General features: G+C 40.1%; 1 protein-coding gene across 8 annotated transcripts in view; it reads left to right on the forward strand.

Annotated features, from left to right (window-relative positions):
* Positions 1–22,929, forward strand: part of EBF1 (EBF transcription factor 1) — a 383,907-nt gene that overhangs the window by 287,238 nt on the left and 73,740 nt on the right. For all 8 annotated transcript variants that reach the window (XM_082724997.1, XM_082725001.1, XM_082724998.1 and 5 more), the window contains exon 10: positions 18,297–18,423. In XM_082724997.1, the coding sequence (XP_082581123.1) occupies positions 18,297–18,423 (127 nt within the window). The remainder of the gene's footprint in view (positions 1–18,296; positions 18,424–22,929) is intronic.

Consider the following 22,929-nt stretch of genomic DNA (forward strand, 5'->3'; position numbering starts at 1 on the left):
ATGTCTTTGTTTTCTTTCTGTATTCTGAGCCTAGACTTCTCATCTAGCATGCCCACAGCCCCTTCTCTTTCACTTCCCCGAAGTTTAGAATAAGACCCATGTTAGGGCTATAAGGTACTGCTGAGCTCACTCATCCTGCTTGTTTTATAAGCAGTTGTGTGAATCTCTAAGCTTTATTGGAACTTAATGTACAGTAGGCACTGTGCTTAGCCCTTGACACAGATCATCTCAATCCTTCCCTCTTAGCACCCTTAGCACGTATCTTTTTTTTTTTTTTTCAAGATTTATTTATTTATTTGACAGACAGAAAGAGATCACAAGTAGGCAGAGTGGCAGGCAGAGAGAGAGGGGGAAGCAGGCTCCCCACCGAGCAGAGAGCCTGATGCGGGGCTTGATTCCAGGACCCTGAAATCATGACCTGAACTAAAGACAGAGGCTTAACCCACTGAGCCATCAAGGCATCCAGCACATATCTGTTCTTGATGAAGACATTAAGGTTTAGAGATAAATAGGTACAAACTCCAAAGCAGCTGCGTGTAGCCTGTGGAGTGTGGATTGTATGTATGTAGCCACACAGAGAAGTCAGTAGCAGAACTGAAGCTAGAACCCAGATTTTTTTATTTCAGTATCTATCTGTCCTCCCATAATACCACTGATCAGACCATGTAGATATTTTGTGTCTTATCTCTAGGTGTGCTGCTGGGTAATCAGAGAGTTAAGGCTAATCATTGAGCATGTTTATCTTCCCAATGCAGAGCCTGTCTTTCTTTTTAAGTCTTCTATGTGCCCATCTTACTGCCAGGAACCCACTCTGGCCAGCCCCTTGCCAGCCTGTGCTGCCTTTGGTTTTGTGTTTCCAATACTCCTGACTAGCGGCCTGTGCATGGTTGGAAAATCAAAGCTCTCACAGAACTGAATCAGAGATGGGCTTCTCAGTGCACTGAACTGATTGCTATCTGAGGTGGATGGGCCATCCCAGCATGAAAGGTGGACTGAGCTCCCGCTGCCGACTGTGCCCATTCTTTGTTGGGACCGTTGGGTTGTAAAATTAGAAGCATCACATACATGTCAGTCTGGTGTCTTTATCGCAGCTGGGGACAGCAGTCCTCCCCAGGACAGCCTCTCCCAGATCATGTGGGCTATATATTCATCCCTTTCTATCTCTCATTCTGTTGCTTATCCTGGAAGTTGGAAGAGGGACGAATAAATATAACGTGCACTTCTTGCTCCATATTACTGTAGTCGAGGCCTGAGAAGTGGGACTCAGATTTGGTGGGAAGTCTTACTAAACCTCTGAGAATAAGGTGGGTTAGTTTGAAACTTCCTTTAAAACTTTGTATCCAATCGTTGCCCAATGCTATATTGGTCATGGAACGAGGACTTTGATATATTAGGAAATCATTAATTTGTACCCCTACCCTGTTCCTAGTCAAGGTCCTTGGGTTTCCTCTCGGTTCCCTCATATTCTTGCCTTCTTTTGGGAAAGTTAAGGAAGATTAAATTCTAATTTAGACTTATCCAAATTACTTCAAAGGATCTGTTTCCACACAACAAAACCAATGTAACTCATGAAAAAAAATAACCCAGTAAGGCTATCCCTTTGCCCTCCCCTTTCCTCAGGCCCTCCATTGCCCTGGGTCCAGCTAGGAGGTGAGGGTGGGGGACGCGTGCTCCTTCTTGGCCCACCACCTCCTGCCCAGCTGCTCTCATGTGTGATTATGTCATAAATCAACTCTGACCCTTTCTGGTGGAAACCTACCAGGCAGTTTCCAAAATTAAATATTATTTTAAAATAAGTAAATCCTCTGCCGTAATAGAGGTGGGAGTCTGAATGGAAGATTTTGATATGGGTTGTTATTTTTCTTGACATTTCAGAAACATGAGCCTTGCAGAGGTGAACTTCTTATAAATATTCTAAACTATTTATATATTTAGATTTCATACAGACATGATTTTCTCTCTCCCTTTTAGTGAAGGGAGAGAATTTTTGGTACTGCTTCAATTCCAAAAACTCATTGTGTAATACTGAGAAATTAAGAAATAACTCACATTTCTGAAGGGTTTATCATGCATGGGCACTTATGGGTATCACTTTATTTGATCCTCCTGATAGCCCTGTATTAGATCCATATGAGAAAACCAGGCATCAGAGAGGTTAAGAAACTTACCCATTGTCACACAGATAGTGCTAGAGACGGCATTTTATACTACAGTGGCTCTTTTTAAAGAGCCCAAGTTACTGAGAGGGCAAACGGACACATAAGAGAGGGAAACAGGACAGAAATAGGAGAAAGAAAAAAACATGCTTAGAAATCCAGGTAATAGAGGAGAGCTAGTAGTAATACTGACACTAGTAGTGACTGTGGTGGTTGTTTTTAATCACATAAAATTACATAAATGCCTTTCATTTGGTAGAGGCAAAAATCATCCACCAGTTCTGGACCATTTCTGCAGGCTTCCATTGGATAGAATCAGAACTCAATAGTGTGAGAATTTAAGAGAGGATATCTGTGAAAGATCTGTGGAACAAATGTGTAGTATGACTGATACCAGCTACATTCCCTGAGTACTTGGTTCCTGCCAGGTACCACGCTGAGTGTTTGGTATGGCTCTCCTGTGAGCATTGCAACATCTGTCTACCATGTTGTTCTTGTTTTACTGATGAGGAAATTGAGACTTAAGGAAGTTAAATAAGCCATTCAGTGATCAAAGGGGGGACATGGGATTTGAACACAGACAGCCCGACTCTAGGGCCTCACCTTCTAAATAGTCTATGATTTAGCCCCGATTTTTACCCTAGTGTTTTATCACATCAGACTAGGGTGTGATGCTCACCATTGCCATTGATGTCTTGTGCTGTGGTGAGGTGGGGATGGGTATCTTAACAATTACTATCACCTTCCAGGCTGCGGTAGACTTGGGATGCAGGAGTAAGAGTGGTCCCTTCATTATCCGGTTGTATATGCTTGTGGATGGAGCCATTGGCTTCTAGGAAGAATTTATCCATGTGAAGGATACTTACCTTGTGTGAGGGGCAGAAGACAACCTCTTCCTTGCCAACATAGAGAACTTAGGTAGGACAGTGAACCTGTTTGGGCCTCATCTCTACACAGGACCCCTATCTATCTGACTCTTTGTGTCCTGGCCACATGATCTGTGCCACCTCTAGGACCTGGTTACTTCTAATTTTAAGTAGACTTTTATCTCTTCTCCATTTCCTCACTCTATAGCCCAAAGCACTCAGGAAGCAGGCTGGTGGGCCAGGACAAGCAGATAACATTTTAGATTAGCAGCTGATGCTATTATTTGGAGTCTTTTTTTAGCTCAAGAATTTTAAAAAGAGTGAGAGAAAACAGGGCTGGCTAATTTACCCTCCTCTGTGCTCTTTCCCTACCAACCCAATCTTCTGCAAATGAGTAGTTCAGCTTAGCTCCCTGATTGCCCCCTGAGGGTTGGGAAGAAGAAAGGTGGCACTCCATTGTTCCTCACTCAGGGCTGCCTTCTGTGAGCTCCCAAGTTTGGGGGGGAACTGCCTCGCTTTCCTGTGAATTTGGTTTGCCATCTTTGTTCTTCGTCCTTAGCATTTCTTGCCTTTTCTCCTCTCTGTCTTTCTAGAAAGCGAAATATTATACTGATACCCTTGGGCTTCTTAGCCTGCCTTTACCCAAAAGAATTAACAAATATATATATGTTATAAATAAACCCAGGAAAGATCAACAGGATTGATGTGTGCTCGTGATTAATGTGGGTTGAGTTTTTTCCTCGATCAGAGATATTCTTGGTTGTTTTTGCTTTTCCATCAACATGTGATTTGGAGGAGGGAGGGGTTGCTGCTAGTGGTCTGTAGAGCAAATACTTCCTTTAATATCTCCTTGAACTGCTCTAATTGCTAAGCAATGAGTACTGCTTGGCTTGCCTCTTGGTGTCTAGCACTGAGATAGGTACTACGGGTGATCACGATTAGCCTTTATGGACTCTGGTGTTTTATTTGGAACAGGAACTTGCTCCCATGAAACAGATTAAGGAGTTACATAATATATTTTTATAATCCAGTGTTAAATGACTAGCTTAAAATTCAAAGCAAGGTCCTCGAAGGCACAGAGAATGGTACAGGCAGAAGTAGGCTGTTCAAATAACCAGCCAAGCTCCTGTGATGTACGGGTGCCTCTCTCTGCTAGGCATTTTAGGCTCTGACCATCCTTTGATTTAATTACAGCAGTCTCTGGGAGAATTTATACAGCTTAAGGTATTTATGATGCCTTTAAGGAAAGCACAATGGTGAGATTGGTGAGGAGCAGAGATGAAGGGGACTTCAGGCGAACAATCATCCAAGCAAGGGTTTAGATGGCAAGGGTTGGCGGTAGGCAAGGAGCCAATCCGGAGACGTGGGTGCAGTCCTTCTATTGCTGAGTCACAGGATCTAGATTTTAGTTAGTGTTGGCCATCGGGCCTCAGTTTCCCCATTTGAAAATGAGGGACTTAGACTAAATCCTCCTTGAAATCAGCTACAATTTTATAATGCCTTTTATCTAGAGTTTATTCCCTTAAGAGTTCCTTCAAAGTAAGAAGCACGAAGTGATGATCGGTAGCAAGTAGCTTCTTTTCTTCCACTATTATTCTTTACTTTTACACACACTTGCAAGATACCAATATCGTGTTTATTTGCAAAAGGATTCATCAAAACCATTTAATTAGCTACAAAATTGGATCTCCCTATAGATATATCATTAGTCTGTATTTCTATGTTCTACGCTTCAGGTCCTGGTATCTGATATAACAGGAGACCTAGACCACAATGTTGGTCTAATTCATTTTCCAGATAGTTCTGTGGAATATACCGATTTTTTTGGATATCAATAGGTATCCCATGGAAGATGGTGGAGGGAGGTTTTTCCTGGTAAGTCTGGGAAATGTTGAGTCAAATAAATTCAACTGGTCCTCGTTCTAGGGCTTTGCAAAGCTTTTGAGATACTAACATGCACGGTGAATACCTGAGATAAAGTGTATGACACGTCCCAAACTTTTGTGACCACAGAACCTGATATATTGGTGATGGCTGGATTTCATGTTAACGAAGCAAAGCCATGAAATCTAGTCATGAAGCAGTCGGTCTGGGATAGATGTGAGAAAATCATCTGAAGTATTTGCAGAGTGTTATTCAGATAAGATCTGGAATGTGTAGAGTCATTATTCTTTAATGCTGCAGGCTTTGAACAGAACTTCTCTCATATTTTGCATCTGGTTCTAGTCACTGCACACTTGGCACTAGATGCCATGTGATTTTACGGGACAGTTACATTTAAAGATGGCCGGAACCACTTAGCTCCAATGGAGAAGGCCGTTTCATCACTGTAGGAACCAGTGAGCCTCACACACGGGCTACGTGTTGTCTTTTGCATCCAGATGTTTTCTTCAACTGCATTCCCAGAGATAAGGGGAAGTCCAAAGAAACTTCTGTTGGAGGGTGAGGTGAAGGAGACATGTGGGTGAATACAGTTGGGTGAATAAATGGCAGTTTGGGGGCTGAGAAATGATTTCCTGCTTTAATCCAAAAGCTGGAAAACACAGTTTTAAATGCAGTTCCTGACTTCTCTCTTCTTTCCTATCTCTACTTTCCATTCTCATCTATACACATAGCTCAGAGGAAGGATTGTAAATAAAAAATAGCATTTGCTCCTCTGTGACATTAAAAAATGAATGGCTACAACTCATACATGTTCCCACTGGAAGTTTCCCAGGCTTTTTTGTCTGGCCTTGATTTTTACAGAACCACATGTAGAATCACAAAATTTTGAGGGCTTTGAGGAACCTTTCCAGTCATCGAGTGCAGCTGTTTTTTGGAAATGAAGAAAAAGAGGCTCTAGAGTCATACAGTGACTTGTCCTGGGAATGCATTAGCTGCTTCTTAGTGCCGGTGTCACAGCCCAGTTTTCCAGACACCAGCTTCACCCCCTATTCAATTCTCTCTTGCTCCAGTTCTCTCATGGTATTTCTTTAGTCTTTTAATAAATTACCTTATATTTGCTGAACCCTCCCAAATTTTATACATGATGGCACTGGCATTCTAATGACTCTTATTTATATCACCTTTGTATGCAATACAGTTCCATTCAAATCAAACATACAATTAAGAAAGGCAGAGAAAGACATTATCACAAATATCTTACAAAATTTCATGATGTCGATATGGAATATAAATGGCTGTGTCATTTATTTTACATATATTGAGGCTTACATGTATAAGTTTAATTCAAGGTTTCCTACTTGTCCTAAACATCTAAGCTGCCAAGTCTGTATGCAACCTCTACTTATCGATCACCTGTCAAGTGGAAGATGCTTAATGCAAAATCATAAACTTTATTTGTGAGAAATAAAAGAGGCAGTCTGAACTGGTTGCATTAAACGTTGAGTGTGACTTTGAAGAACACCTTTCAAGCCCAAGTTATTTTATGGGGAATCATTTTTAAATGAGCCAGCATATTTTAAAAAAACAGATTAAAAATACTCTAATGGCCTCTTTAATGTGGCCACATAGTTACAATCATGCTCACCTTATTCCTAAAAAGGCTTTAGTCTATATTTTTATTTTTAATGACTAAGGCACTTGAAATCTATCCTCAACATTGATAATTATGGGATGGTTAGGAACGACTTTAAGATGACATTATCCATGAGTTGTTCACAGTGCTTTCAGGAGACACACGTATGTGCCCATTGCTTGAAAATGGAAACCAGGCAAGTGTGATGCATTTCGAACTTTAACATAAATCAAAGACAAAATTCACACCTGGCTGTAGTCTCTGGATTTTTATGAAGAAGATGGATAACTATATATTGTTGCTTTCATTTTATATGTGCACTCAAGTCAGATCACTGGAATGGCTCCCTAATGGTCTGAACTAAAGCCTTCCTCCGTACACAACCGTACTGGCTTCCTCCTTCTTAAAACCACAACTCCTTAGTTTGGGATTCAAGCATACCCCCTGATGGCTCTGACCTTTCTTTTTAACATTCTTGCCCACCATTCATCTTAACTTTGGCTTTCCATCACACTGAGCTGTTAGTGGCCCCTGTTACCCAGAGTGGTTTTTGCCTCTGCACTCTGGCCTTTCGTATACCATTCCTTCTTCCACAATGTTTTCCCTCCTCTCTGTGTGCAAATTCTTCTTCCCTTTAAGATCCAGTAAAATGCCACTTTTGTCTGGGAAATCTTTCCTTACAATGTAGATAGTGAATATTTCCTTTCAACCTAAATTCCTACATGATCTTCTCTGTATTATATTATGTTCCTTATAACTTTCTATCTTTAATCATTGTGATTTAAGGGGATGTTCTCTCTCATAAGGCAGGACCCATGCTAAATTCACCTTAGTCTCCAGTGTTTAGCCCAGATCCTCACATATCAGAAGCATTAATTTATACACACTTATACAGAATAGTGTTGAATGACACCTTTCCTTCCTTCCAACAAATGTTTTTTATTAACAACTATTGTATTCCATGATGCTTCAATGTGTCAGTACCAGGTAGATTACAGTTTAGTTTTTGTTAATGCATGTGTGGTTAAGTAGTTTATATTTAGATTTATTTATTGTGCAACAGGAGTGCACACATTACCTTAGTGTAAATCTGTTGCTTATGGTGAGTACTTTCTAGTACTAGTACTAGAAAACTAGTACTTTCTAGGTGATTGATACCAGTGAGACCTTCTCCTAAACTCCTTATAGGCATTATGTCAATGAACCCTCAGACTCATCAGATAGCTAGCCTCCTCCCTTGTCCCACCTTCTTCTCAAGTAATGAAACTGAATGCCAGAGAGGTTGAGTGACTTCCCAAAGGTTCCACAGCTGGTAATTTGCAAAGCTTGGACTTGAACCAAAATCTCTGTGATTCCAGAGCCATCTTTGAGCTGTCTAGTAAGGATGGAGTAAAACTACACTTACCCAGAGACACTGTTAAGTAAACTCAACTCAAAAAAAAAAAAGTAAATATAGAAAATAACAGACTTTAGGTAACCAGAACAACAATTTTTAACAAATTATCTTATCTGTTTTCCCTGGTCATAGCAAATCAGAAGGAGCAAGCTAGAGGCAGGTTGTTAGAAGCAGGCTCAGTGACAGCAGAAATGACAGCTTAATGTCAAGGGCAGAAATGGAAAACCTAAAAAGCAGACGCAGAACTATATTACTGTGTGGCACATTAATGACTGTTCATAATGACAGTGGCCCTGAGTCATCAAGACAGAGATGGCAATTATATTCAATATATTCTCTCTAAAACAGCAAGATGTGTGTAATGCATCCTCAAAAGACTCTCAGTGAAAGCAGCTGTCGTGGCACGGTATTAAAAGGGGTTTGGCTCTGGTTTTCCATGCAGCTCACTTCCTGAAGGGACATGTTAAATGAGGAATTACCAAATATATGTGCAAGTATCAGTGTATGCAGTATGCAAATGTGAACTATGCCACACGCACAAAAACTGTTCAAAGTCAACTCTGTTTAGTACCTTACAGCTTTGATACTCCTTTCTTGGAACTTGGAAAGACCTTAGAAGTATTTTGTTGAAAAGTGAGTTCATTCCCTGTTACCCCATCTAGCAATCTTTTAGCTTTTATGTTTTTCCTTCCTAATTCCATATGGGCAAAGATTCTGCTTTGCAAAGTGCCAGCTTTGGTAACATACATTTAGTCTATTCCATAAATGTATCTGGCTTTGCCTTTTCTTTTATATTTTAATTTTCAGACAAACAAGCAGCAACCCAGGACCCTAAGCCAGATCTGAGCAGGGAATGATGTTCCTTCTTAACTGAATTTAGAAAAACAAACCTTGAGAAAGAGCTCATTGTGCAGTTTCAAACCACAGGGGCTGGCGTTACTGGTGTCCAGTCCTCTCCTTCTGGACTACTCTGGACCTCAGGAACTCACCAGTGCTTTTCCAGCTCCCAGATGGTCAGGATGGGATCCAGTCTTTAATGGGGCCCGGCTGGCACAAGATTTACATCCTGGGAAAGAGCTAGAGAAAGTTTATTTAAAAAATAAATTACTGAATAATAAATAAATAAATCAACCCACAAAACCAAAGGTAGTTGAAGTATAATGTATTTATTTTAGCCTTTTTCCTCCCAAATCTGCTATTTTGAAATATGATCTTGTTGCTGTTTTGTTTTGTACAATTAACTGCATTGATTTAGGGACCTGGTTAGTTTCTTGGTCAGAAGAATTGGGTAGTATATTTTTGTGAATGTTTAATGAGGATACCAGGAAGCTTGAAGGTTTTTTCTGGGAGGGGTAAATGTAAACAGATTTTTTTTTTTTTTTTTAGTAGATAGATTTTTGAGTGAAGTGGTATTGATTATTTCTTTTTTTTTTTTTTTTGTAGGTTAACACGTGACTTTATTGACTCTTTATCCAAAATTATTAGTGGTGGTACATAGCATTATGGTATTCATTCACTCAGTATTTATTGACTGCCTACTGCTTCCCAGGGACTGTTAGAAGTGAAAACAAGAAAGACAAAACTCATATCCTCACAGGGCTTATATTCTAGTTGAGGTTGCAGACAATAAATAGGAAAATATATCTATATCTCTCTACTATGTGTCTGTGTCTCTTTCTATATATGAGAGAAATTTCAGGTAGCGCAAAGGACCATTTGAAAACTTATGTTGTAAATCTCTTATTTAGCTAAATTCCTGAGATTTTAGTTTTAAGTCTCCTCTGACCTTCATACATAAAGTTGATCTTTGCGAATTCATGTGACCCAACATATTTTGTTAAACATTGGTTTAAAGTTATTTTCTTGAAAGGACAAAAGGAAACCAGAATGTTTGTGAAACAGTAAATGCCTCCACTGGGTTTCTCTCACGTTCTCAGAGAAATCATATACTGCCTTTGAGACAGGCAATTCTTGGGAATGAAGAAGTCTGTGTTACGAAACCCGGAGAACTCTGATTAGGGAACAACCAGAATTCACTGAGGGACTCAGGAGGAGAGATGGCATCCTGATTTATGTTGTATCCGCTTCAGGGGAACAGACACATAATGTGGAGGTTTAACCAGTACGGTCGCCACGAATATACATTTTTTGTGTTTCAACTTCCTTTAGGAGCTCCTGAAAATAATATTTTTTAAACACCATGTTTAACTAGAGAAAAACGAATGTTCCAGAGTGGAGGAAAAATAAGCTGGCTTGTTTGGTCACTACTACTGTGGTGTCTCTTTAAAAATCCCTAGTCAATTTGGTTTTGAAGCTTTAATTATGTTTTTATGTTACAGTTTTCTTATTTAAATGTCTGCTTCGTGTCCATCACTCAGCACCCCCTGCCTATCTCAAAAGAGATGGATGTTATTAACCTAATTGAGGAGAAGGGAGAATGCTGTGAGAATTATTAATACATAAATTAAAAAATTAATCTGGAAAGTGCTTTAGGGCCCCTAGAGAAGCTCTACCCAAACACAAAGCATATTTAACATTATTATAAGCACTCCCACAGAGCAGATAGACCAGTGCAGTGTGAGATGAGTAAACTGAGGCACAGAGAGTAGCAATGGGTGGTTGGGCCAGTGTAATGTTAGAATCCAGACCCTTGGGTGGGCGGCACCTGAAGACCGCTGCAGCAGAGCCCAGCTAAGGCCTTTTCTGGTCTTGACAGTTAAGTATTTCTTCCCAAAAGAAATTCCCTTCCTTTTCACCCCTTCTCTTTAAGTCTTTGCTTCTTTGGACTGTGTGTGTTGAAAATGATCAAGGCTAAAATATTAAATCCTAAGGCTAGTAAGGAGAACTCACTAGTGTACTTTCTAGTAATCCCAGTTATTTTTTTGGCTTTGTGGCTTGGAACTTCAATTTGCATTTATTTCATATAGTCCTATTGGTTAGACAACACACATAAAAGCTTATCTTGGAGTTGCTTTTTTGTTTTGCCAAGAAATAATTCTCAGCTAAGCTTCTCAGCAGTAAAAAAAAAAGGCTATTCGGAGTACCTACTGTGCTCCCAGCACCTTTGAGGATGTAGAAGTTGGGACACGTTCTATCCTGTCAATAGTGGAGACCTGGTAGAAAGCACCTGTAATAGCAAGTAGGGAGAAACCATGAACAGCAGTCAGGAGGGACAGCGAGTGTTGTACAGTGGTGGCTGTAGTCGGGCAGATTGGTCACTTCTTGGTCATGTTACTTCACTTGCTTGCACCTTCCACATCTGTGACCCAGCTCATGCCCATCCCTGCTCCTAGTGTGCAGGACGGAGTCACTGACGGAGTCTTGCACAGCGCTTGGCACACAGTCAGATGACGACAAAAGGCCACCGTTGTAGAAGCCACCATGGAGGTCCCCACCATCTTCTGTTTAGCATGAGTTGGAGTGCTACTGGCTCTCAGAGAAGAAAGTTACTCTGAAGACTTGCTCTTCTTACCTGAGATTCTGCAACATGTTTCCATTAACTTTTTTTTTTTTTAAGATTTTTATTTATTTATTTGACAGAGAGAGATCACAAACAGGCAGAGAGACAGGCAGAGAGAGAGGGGGAAGCAGGCTCCCCACTGAACAGAGAGCTTGATGCGGGGCTCGATCCCAGGACCCTGAGATCATGACCTGAGCTGAAGGCAGAGGCTTAACCCACTGAGCCACCCAGGTGCCCCTCCATTAACATTTTTAAATACTAGGTACTCTCCTTCCCCTCCCATATGGGTCATGCTTTTGAACATGTGAAAAGAATTTTATAAAAACTGTTTCAAGAATTCTCCACTCTCAGGCCCTTCTTCTGGACTTTCAGAATTTGCAGACAGACTGCGTCTTTGGAGGTTTGCCTCCACCTCCGTGCCCCCCGCCACCATCCTCCCCTTCTGGTCTATCCACAGAGGAACTCTTCTTTCTTGTTTCTCTTACTTCTGTGGAAAAGAGGCCTGCCCACCTCCCCCATGTTTGCACTCCATCTCTCAGCACAAGCATGCCCCACCTTGCCAGCCAGCATAGGGCTCTTCTGACCTTGTGTTGAGTCTGGAGAGGAGGGAATGCTCACACCAGCAGCTTGGAGGGAGTGTGATTCCTGCTGCCATATGTCCTGGGTGTGCTGGCTGCCTCTCTTGGGGCCTTGCAGAGAGCATGGGTATCTTTCCATCAGAATGCCACTCCTAAAAATGGTTTCTTCCGATTATAATATTAACACATTCTTATTGTTGAGAAGTTAGAGAATTCAAAGAGGTATGCAGAGGAAAATAAGATTACCCATAGTTTTATAAACTGTCCCTGATACTTTGATAATTTTCCTTTTAGTCTTTTTTCCATGCAGATACATATCTAATTCTTACATAATTAAATGTAGCACATATTGCATAAAACTGATGTTATTCTACATTTGATCTTTAGTAAAATTTTTATCATAATTAAACTAATACCTGTGAATGTAGAAATTTATTTATTCCAGAATTATTTAATTGTTTATTTCCTGTGCAAGTGTGTGTGCACATGTGCACCCACATACACATACACATGGAGAAAGAGAGAGAGAGAGTGAGAAGAGATGAATCACATATCATGTCGTCTGTCCAGAAATAAACAGTTAACATTTAACATTGTGTTTGTGTAGGCTATTTTCTTAGTATTACTTTCTTACCTTTTTTTTCTTTCCTTTATTTCCCTCTGTTCCTTCTCACAGGAGTCAGAGACCTTTAGAAATCCTCTTCTCTTTTACCACTTAGATGAAGTCTGAAGTCTGGTTCAAGCAGGAACCCCTGTGCTGAGCCAGTTGGATAATTCATTTTAAGAGCAATTTAGTTAGGGAATGAGAATTAAATATTATCAGGTTAGGAACAGTGAACTCTTATGGGTAGGTATTACTATGCCTAATGGAGTCGAACCTCTTGTAGAATTATGGCCTAATTTATGTAAGTATTTATTCCAGAAATATTTTGGAAATATCCTGTATGTAGAGCATTAAGTTAAATACTTTAGGGGATATAAATATGAATTAGACTCTGTCACTGATCTCAGGAACTAGCTAATGAGAGAAAAATGTGTAGGAAAATCTTTATGGCACAGAACAAAATAGGATATTAAGTGTTATAGAATAAATGCCATAATTATATAAATTCTTACAAAGATGCAGGTAACTCTGACTTTTAAGATCACATAAAACTTATTGGAAGAGAGAGGGTACATGGTCTCAAAGAATAAGTAGAATATCAGTAGGGGAATGTATAGGCAAGGAATGACACGAACAAAGCAAAGATGTTGAGCACAGCTGTGGTGCTTTCATGTGTCCTCATGCCCTACACTCCAGAATGGGGAAGAGCAAAATAGGAAGTAAGATTAGAAAGGGAAATTAGCTGTCAGTCCTTGGGGCACCCTGAATATTGTGCCAAGGAGTTTGGATCATATACTGTATTTAAAAGGAGCATTCGTTGAGTAAAGCAACAAGATGATGAAGTTGTATTTGAAAAAGATAATTCTGATAGAAAAAGAAGAAGTAGAGAGAGACCATTATTGTAATTCTCAGAGTAGGAAATGATAACAACTTGAACAGAAGAAAGTGGGAAAGTGGCAAAGCAAAGAGCCAGTGGAGGCCAATGGAGGAAAAATCAAAATGACTAAAAAAAAAAAAAAAAAAAAGAAAAAGAAAAACTGGAAGGGAGAAAAAATAAAGATGATCTTACTTTGGGTGATTCAAAGGATAGCATTCCCTTAACCAAGAATGGGAACATGGGAGCAAAAAATACATTTATATGTAGTAAGATGATAAATTTAGCTTGGGTCATGTTGGGGTCGAGGTGGCAATTAGATGTGTTCAGGGAGATTCTGTTACTCTGTTGCTAATAAAAGTTTGGTGCGTGACCAAAGAGATCAAATCTACAGGTGTAGATTTGGAAGTCAGTCTAACTGAGGTGGCTGAGCCCATGAATAAACTCACAAAATGTTAGGCAAGTAAAAAGAGAAGAAAATATAGAACAGAATTTGTAAAATTTCAACAGTTAATAAGTTGGCAGAAAGGAAAAGTTGGCAAATGAGGAAAACAGGAACCAATGAATAAAAGAAGAACTCTAGAAAACACTTATTTACAAGCAGAAGATACCGGTTTTCTTCTTAGTGTTTCAAAACGATATTTGTTAAACTTGTTTGACCCTCAACTTTTCTCATCTGGAATACATATCCTACAAGAATGGGTTTTAAAAGATAGTGAATGTGAAAGTGTTTTGGTAAACCATCAGACATGCAAGTCTTAAGTCTTATAATTAGTGTCACAGAAGTGAGGAAAGTAGAGACTTCCAACAAGGGAGAAAGTAGTGTCAGATGCTACAGTTTCATAAGAATATTTATTTTTAGCTCAACTCATTTGGCTTGGGATTTAAGGAAGTCAAGTCAAGAGTGAATCTGTTCTTTAATCACTTAGAACAACATTTCCCAAAATATGGAGCACGTGTCTCTGGTGGGACAGGACAGAACTTTGGGTTTGACACAGACATCAGGCAGAACTGAATCACATAGTGAGAAAGTAGTTTTTTTTTGTTTGTCTTTTAATCTTCAGATTAATGTTAAGGCAGTAAGTCTCAGTTGGGGCAAATAAGTCTGTAGCATCTAACACTGGCTGGTTTCCCCTTTCAGTAAACTCCTTCAGGTTGTGAGCACTATTTAGTTAGAATTTAAGAATATCATATTAACTTTAAAATTACCACCTGTACTACCTTCTTATTTTGGCAGGGATACCCGCTTTCCAGCTGGGAGAGGGATATGAAGTTTCCCTTAAAACTAAGTTATATTAAACAAAAAAGTAATTGATTTTTAAAATATTAAGTATATAATTGTATAGGTGGTATACAGTCATGACCAAACTGAGAAAGTGGTATTCCAATAATGGGAGTTTGGAAATTTTAGATTCACCTGAGCTCTTCCTCCTTCTGTTTCTTGGAATGGCGACCTCGGTTCAAGCAGATTAGAACAGTGTGGGAAATTATCCATTCTAGGACAGTGGTGGGGTAATGGTGTTTGTCTTGGGTTCTAGACTTACAGATTTAGACCCTTTTCTTCCCCTCAGTGGTTGGGTCAATTTTTGAAGCCTGTAGATTTTTCTAGAATTTTGTGTCTTCGGAAGTTAAAACGAGAGGGTTAGTTTTAAATGATTACTAGAGTTCCTTCCAGCAACAAAGTCTATGATTCTCTGAGTGATTAGTAAATAACCCTATGCTTTCAGATTGATAGAAGTTAGAAAAAATGTTTTTCCTTTGTAAGGCATCGATATGTCATCAAGTATATCAATGCCAGAGGCTGTTTGCAGACTAACATCAACAGTGAGGAAAACATCAACAAATTCATTTTTTAATGATAAGTCATAATCTACCTCATTTGTGAAAGGTAGTTATTTCAAGAAGGAATCTCTGCTTTAGTTAAGGTGATTGATTAAAATTGAAAGTGAAATCGTAAATGAAAATGTTTCAATTCCTGAGCCTACTGCTTTATGCCAATACCTCACTCTTAAGTCAGTAGTTTCATTGCAGTCCTATATAATCAATTCAGAAAGTCCATGAATTCTATTGCTTGGTGTAGCAGCTCATAGGTAGTAAGTCCTTTTATGTAAGAAGATGTTTCTATTCATCTATTTACTAATATCTTTCCACCTTTTAAAATTTATTTCTTCTGAAAAGGAAGGCAGATGAAGTATTTTCTAACTGGCTATAAGTTCTCCTAAGTGTTATTGTGAATTGATCTAACTCTACATCCTAAGTAACTTAAAAATAGAAGCATATGGCCTATTTGGAATCTAGCAATATGGCGACTTCCATCATCAAAAATATAGCAAAGGTCAGGCAGCAAATGAAAAATGGATATAGAATGGGGATAGAAAAAAACACCCACACCCATCTTGGGATCTGAAAAATTTGAGTTGATTACTTCCTTTAAAAAGTTTCCATATGAGGGTGTGCCTGGGTGGCTCAGTGGGTTAAAGCCTCTGCCTTCGGCTCAGGTTATGATCCCAGGGTCCTGGGATCGAGCCCCACATCTGGCTTTCTGCTCAGCAGGGAGCCTAAATTTTCCTCTCTGCCTGTCTCTCTGCCTACTTGTGACCTCTGTCAAATAAATAAAATATTATTAAAAAATTAAAAAATTAAAAAAAATAAAAAGTTTCCATATGAACAAGTTCTTCTCTATGATTAGGTAGGAAGGGTTTGTCCTGGTCATTTTTTGAGCTGTATCAGTGTCATGTTTTGTTCTAACTTGTGCTAACAAGGGTAATCTTTGTGCAAGCAACTCAGCAATTTTAGGATTGCATTTTCACATCTGGGAAAAAAAGAAAAAGGGATAATACTAATAGTAACAATAATATGGTCATTGATCTGGCCAAATTAGTGTCTATGTGTAAATTCCTCAGCAATGTGGAAGATACCTCCTAAGGGCTCATCAAGAGTGAATTCCCACCATTACAAAAACACTTTGACAAGTTGCGATTAAACATGCGCTTGACTTTGAATTATCATCTTTTACTGCCCTTCAGAGCCTCTTTCTTTCTTCTGTTCTCTGTACAATAGTAAACTTGATTTCCTGATTTTGATGCTTACAGATTAGAAGTGCAGATTAGAAGGTGCAAAGCACACCAGGAGAAAAAAGACAAGAAAGTGAACAAACTAGAAATAACTTAAAAATTGTAGTTATCTAAGGCCATTTAGTACAGGGGAAAATAGATCCTCATACCTCAGTAGTCACTAAGAAGGCTTTTCTACAATACAGCAATAGATAATGAGTGTTCCAAATGACGATCTTGATTCATCAAGGGTAAATTGAAGTATATATACTTTGTTTATTTTAGGGAAAAAATGCAATGATTTTGGAAGAAATTAAATATGAAAAGGACAAAATTTGAAGTAAATACTTTTTTTGTGTGCTTTTCTTGCTAAAACTCTAGCCATCCAAAACACTTAGCCATGGAGATGAACTCAGTCTCCAGGGGTTCCACATAAGCATGATTTTCTTGAAATATCTTTCAAGTGTCTCCAGCAAATAAGCGAAGACTCCATACATTCTACAGAAAGGGATAGACATTTTTAATTACTAAGTTAAAATGACTTTTATGCAGATGGCCTTTTCTTTATGAATCAAAAACGAGCATTTGACAAAAATTACTCATGGACTTTCACAGTAGTAACTTTCTCAGATTCTTTTCCCTGGGACTTGGTGCTAGGACAGTTTACTCAGGTGGGCCCCAAGGGCTGATACCTTGATTTTCACAGTGTTGCCTGTGGTTATTTCAACAGTGCCACCTGTAATTTTCTGGGCAAAACATTTGCATTGGGTCTGGTTTGCCTATTTAAAAAAAAAAAAAAAAAAAAAGCTTCTTCTAAGTTATCCTCATAAGTTAGTACAAACCCAAGTGCTAATCCATTGTATACTGACTCAGTACCACAAATGTTGAACCAAATGACTCTGATAGGAGTCAAGAAGTGGGCAGTGACCGAAACCATAGAGAGAGAACATGTAGAATCCAGCACCATCAGAGGTCAAGCAGTCAAATGCCAGGGCTGGATTTTTCAAAGAACCAGATAATGCCAGTTTTATGACCATTAATAACATTCCAGTTACATAAACAAAGATAAGAGTAATAAAAAATAAATTCTGCTTCGGTGTAATCTGATTGCCAACAGGGTTCAGAAATGAACGTTCTCATTGTGCACGTGGCCTTGCATAATGGACCAGGAATCATTCTGCCACCCCCTCCCCAAACTTCCACTTCCCTTTTATGGACAGTCCTTAGTTCTGCCAGATCTCTAAGCTATTCCAGGGAGGCAGTTTCTCCTTTAAAGCTCTTTGATTGAGCCTCTGGTAGTTAATGCACCAAATGGTCTTTAGGGGTATTTCGTACGTGGGCTCTGCAGCTAATCAGAGTGCCTTGGCCCACTGATTTCCTACTTCTGTGTTTTCCACATGTTCAAGGGCTCAGTTCAAACACCAGGCCCACCAGCTTCTGGAGAGGCATGGCAGTGCTCAGCTCTGATGGGGGTGTCTGCCTCAAACAGAGATTTTCCAAAGGATATCCCGTAGTAGATGAATCATTCCATTAGGCCAGGTTCACTTTTTAATCCAGGAAACCGCGTGCCTGCTGTGTAGGGAAACTCAGATAAAGTTGTTGTGGCTGTGCTCCGAGCGCTTGTAAATATCATTGTCAGTGTCTTTGATACAGGTTCCATCAAGATAGCGTGTAAACACTGACAGGTTAATTATGTGTTTTAAAGCTATGTTTATTGAGAGCTGATGGGAAGGCTGTGAAATGAGTCCTTTACATATCGCAGTGACAGTTTTCTCCCCACTGTCTTCCCCAGCTGATTACGCCTCATGCCATCCGCGTGCAGACTCCTCCCCGGCACATCCCTGGTGTTGTAGAAGTCACATTGTCCTACAAGTCGAAACAGTTCTGCAAAGGGACACCGGGAAGATTCATTTACACAGGTAAGAACCGTTGCAGATGGTGGACACAGAGCTTTTCCTCGGATTTGTGTGTGTTTTGCTTTATCTTGTATGTCTACATGGGCATTGTATTTTAAAATCTCATGTGCAGGGCCGTCTTTCTTTGTCCATTTCACCACATAGAGGACCAGATGACTGGCTATTATTGTTAGTATTAGTATATCATTATTTAAGACTTCATCTGGGTGTCCATGTTGAATGAGAGGTTTGGTAGAAGAAATTGGTTGGATACCTAAGCAGCAGCCTGAGAAGTAAGGAAAGGAGGAAGAAGTGGTAGACAGTTCAGTCTCTCTGTACGTTAAGCCATCTGTGTTGGGGTTTATTTGCTTTATGGAGTATGGATGTGCTTTAATGAACAGGACAACTTTCTTCAGCCTGGTCATAGCTGGGGAGTTGGTAGTTTCCTATTTCATTCTGGGTTGGTACTTCCTTCTCCTATAAAGTGTGTTTTGCCCTCCCTAAACAGCCTTGGCACACATAGATCTGCCTTGTGGTAAGAAGGTAGGGTTGCAGAGTGGAGGCAAATTGACCACCCCATCAGATGGAGAGAACCAGGCAGGTTCCCCGTGGAAATGCAAGCACGCAGCCCAAGCGTCCGTTGTGTATGTCAGGAGATCCTCTGATTGTAATGTGCTAACCGAAACACCCACGGATCTTTCTATAAATCAGATTCTGATTCAGTAGTCCTGGGTGGGACCAGAGACGCTGCCTTTCTAACACACTCCCAGGGGAGACTGTGATCTTGGTCCATGGGCCTCAATGGGAGTAGTGACATTCTAGGCCCTCTGCTTACGACTGTCATCCCCAGGTAACTGTCTCCAAGAACTCGTCCCACGTTTCCTTCTTCATTCCATAGAGGACCACAGGGCCTGACTAAGTATGGAGTGTAGGTTTCTTCCACACGAAGAAGATCCAGAGCAGTGAAGAGAGAACTCTCTTAACACATCCTAATTATAGCCATACAATTAAATGGACAGATTTTATTTTGCTGTGACATTTTACCTCAAAGCATCTTTCCTTTTTGTATTTTAATACCAGGAACAAAACCAACCATGCTTGTTCGTCTCAATCTCTCTCTCTCTCTCTCTCTCTCTCCTTCTCTCTCAAAATTATAAAAACAACTAATGTATTCTGACCCTTGGAAATGCCTCCCAGCCCTTTAAACAAAATGCAGGTTTGGTGCCTGCCTGACGATTAGTTTTAGTTAATTGAAAATTATAGGATTGACCCAAGAGGAAAATTTTGTTTGCACTCCAATCACTTTTACAAATTAAGGAAAATTACCACAATTTTGTTTAGCTAAGGTTTCACACTGAGTTCAAGAAATTAGCTCAGCCATCCCAACAAAGTCAGCACTTTGTTAGTGAGCACTTGAAAAAATAATAGTCTATCTGGAGTTTTGTGGTGTATACAAACGAAGCATAGAGAAAGCTATGATGCTTTATAGAAGTAGGCCAAGTGTTTTTAATTAGGCTCATTGGTTCAGCGTAAGTTTTGAAGAACAATCAAACTAGCAGATTAGCTGTTTCTTTTAAAGCTAGGATTTCTTGCCATTCATTTTTCCCATGAGAACTTCCACATAGCACTATTTTTTTTTTTTTTTTTTACAAGCCTCATTATGGGCCTGCAGGAAAAGGACCAATTGAAACTTCTGATACTGTAACATTCCCCACCATCATTCCAGTGGATGGGAGTTTTTCACAATGTTCCTCACTGAACTCGGTGTTCTGGAACATATTACAAAACCACAGAGGCCAAATGTTTTCTCTGAGGAGTTTGGACTCTGTTTTTGGCCAAAAACATTTAGGCTTTGCTGGCTGCTTATTTACTCTGCTATTAAGAACAAGAAAAAGGAGAAGAAAAAGAAGAAGAAGAAAATGCCGGTGTGGTGGGAGGTACAGGAGGTAATCAGGCATGATTCCGCTTTGGTGACAACATCCCTGCCCATTAATGGTTCCATTTTGTGGTCAGGTCTCATTTAGAAGAAATTATTTTTAATCAGTGTTCAACAAAATATCCCCTTGAGCCACCTGGCCGTAAAAGTTTAAAAAAAAAAATCATCCCCACTAAATTACTTAAGTTCTCAAAAGAAAATAGCTAGGGACCCATTATGATTTGGAATTTTTTTTAACCACTAAAAAAAATTGCTTTCAATTTAAGAAATAACGTCTTGAAAAACATGTATCATACAGGAATTAGGGTCCAAGGTAAAAAGCGATGGATTTGCAAGTCCAGCAAAATAGTTAGGACTAAGAGAAAAATCCTGGGTGTGTTGCACGTGTGTACGTGTGTGGGAAATTTAAAGTCTGAGAACATGCTTCTTCTGATCTTGCCTTAAACTGTGGGAAACAGACAAGAAGACGTACTCTATTAAGCATTCTAGGAGAGTTCAACTTCCCTCCGCATTGGAGAAAGAAAATTTTGAAGAAATTAGCACAGAAACTTCACTGATGGAGTTACCTGTTAGCTTGCTGGGATATTACCTCATTTCTAATGTAGGGGAATCTCTGTTAATTTGTCAGCTACACGTGGCCTCTTTTTTTTTTTTAATATTTTTATTTATTTATTTGACAGAGAGAGATCAAGTAGGTAGAGAGGCAGGCAGAGAGAGAGAGAGAGAGGAGGAAGCAGGCTTCCTGCTAAGCAGAGAGCCCGATGCGGGGCTCGATCCCAGGACCCTGGGATCATGACCCGAGCTGAAGGCAGAGGCTTAACCCACTGAGCCACCCAGGCGCCCCTACACGTGGCCTCTTAATTAGCATTGAATGCCCCTACCTAGGATCACTTGTTCACAGCTGGTGCTCCTGATTTACTCAGTTTACCTCTATGCTTGTCACCACTGACCAACCAAGGCAGAGATGGTCATAAAACCTTTCTGTTCTTTATATCCAAACAACCCTTCAGGCCGTAGTGAACGTGCAGCCCTCCTTTTCTGTCAACCCACAAAAGATCCCACTTCATTTTCTTTAACTTCCATAGCATTTCAAGATGTGAAGCTTGATTTTCTGGACGGGCTGAGCCAACGTCTTGTTTCTTAGTGGAATGTCACTTGGAATTTTTCCCTTAAAAAAAAGGCGGGGGAGGGGGATATCCAGGGACTGAAAACTCACAACCCCAATTTAAGCACTGTTGCAGTTTGCTGAGTGTGTGAGGGAGTTTGGGTGTGTGCATGTAGAAGTCTCTAAAAAAATCCATACTTGTTAAAAAAAAAAAAAAACTGAGACAGGAACAGCATGGCCTAATCTATGCAAATAAAGGCATACTTTTTGGGACGGGAGGAAAGAATTTGACTAAACACAGATTGCCTGCAAGCTGGCTCCACTTGTGAGGAGTGGGAACGCTGCTCTCCATCATCGATTCTTCAGATCGGGGACACGGGGAATTCTCAGCCGCCAGATGTGCAGGTCTCTGGGTTCGCCCAGTCTGTGAGGGAGCAAAGTGAATCCCAACTTGATCAGAACAAATAGTACTTCCCAGATCCTGCTTATTGTGTCCTGTTATTCTTCTGTAAATTCCGGACAAAGCTGAGTTTAAATTTTAAATAATGTTTCCTGATAGAAGGAAACAAAATCCCTTTCTAATGACAGGACTGTTTTCAAAGCCCTCTTCTGGGGTCTGGTCCATCAGTCCTATAGGAAGTAAATCCACCATAACCCCCCAGTGCCATGGAAAAAGGTCTCCCCAATTCCTTTATTCTTCTCCCAGCTTGTTTTCCTGCTGTTGCCACATCTTTAAGGGACTTGGATCTTTTAGAATTGTAATCTCTCCTGCGAAGCTTTAAGCAACCTCAAGAGCTGATAAAGGACTCTAAGAAGCCTTTAAGATGCTTCTTCTAACTTCTAGAATTGGTTTCCCTGATGAGAAGTGGCCAAATCCAGTTTTGCCTCATCACTATTCTTTCTCCACTGGGAAGGTTGCCATCTTTGGAGAAACTGTGACGGGGAGAGTAAGCCACCAGGACGGTGTCTGACTAGCTCAGGTGGGCATGGAGAGCTATGGATGCCTGCTCTCCGTCAAGCTGGGGAAAGCCCCAGTGAATGTGGTTAGGTCACTTCTCAGATCATTCTGTCACCAAGTTCCACTGTTCTAAGGATTTTTCACCAAATTTCCCGCCCTTGTGGAAAAACTAACTCCAATTTCTGCACGTTAGTCTCAGAATTAACTTTGAAATGAAAATTCTTCCTGGAAATACTTCCTGTGTGTACCTCATGCCCAAGACAGCTTTGCATGTAGGAGGGGTCACCTTGGCTGAATGTACTCTATGGGACTTGATGCACCATGTCTTTCAAGTTTTCCTTTTTTCTCCCTGTTTATTTTCTTCTCCTTCCTTTTTTTTTTTTTTTTCTCTCCATCTCCCCACCTTTTCTTTTCTCCTCCCATTCTTTCCTCTCTCACTCCCAAGGAGACAAAATGACCTAGTGATGAAGGGCTTGGGTTCAAGACTAGAAGGGGGTAGTTGGAACACTTAGCTCTACCACTCACTATGGA

Source organism: Mustela nivalis (assembly GCF_964662115.1).
Source record: "Mustela nivalis genome assembly, chromosome: 3".
NCBI classification, from domain to species: Eukaryota; Metazoa; Chordata; class Mammalia; order Carnivora; family Mustelidae; genus Mustela; species Mustela nivalis.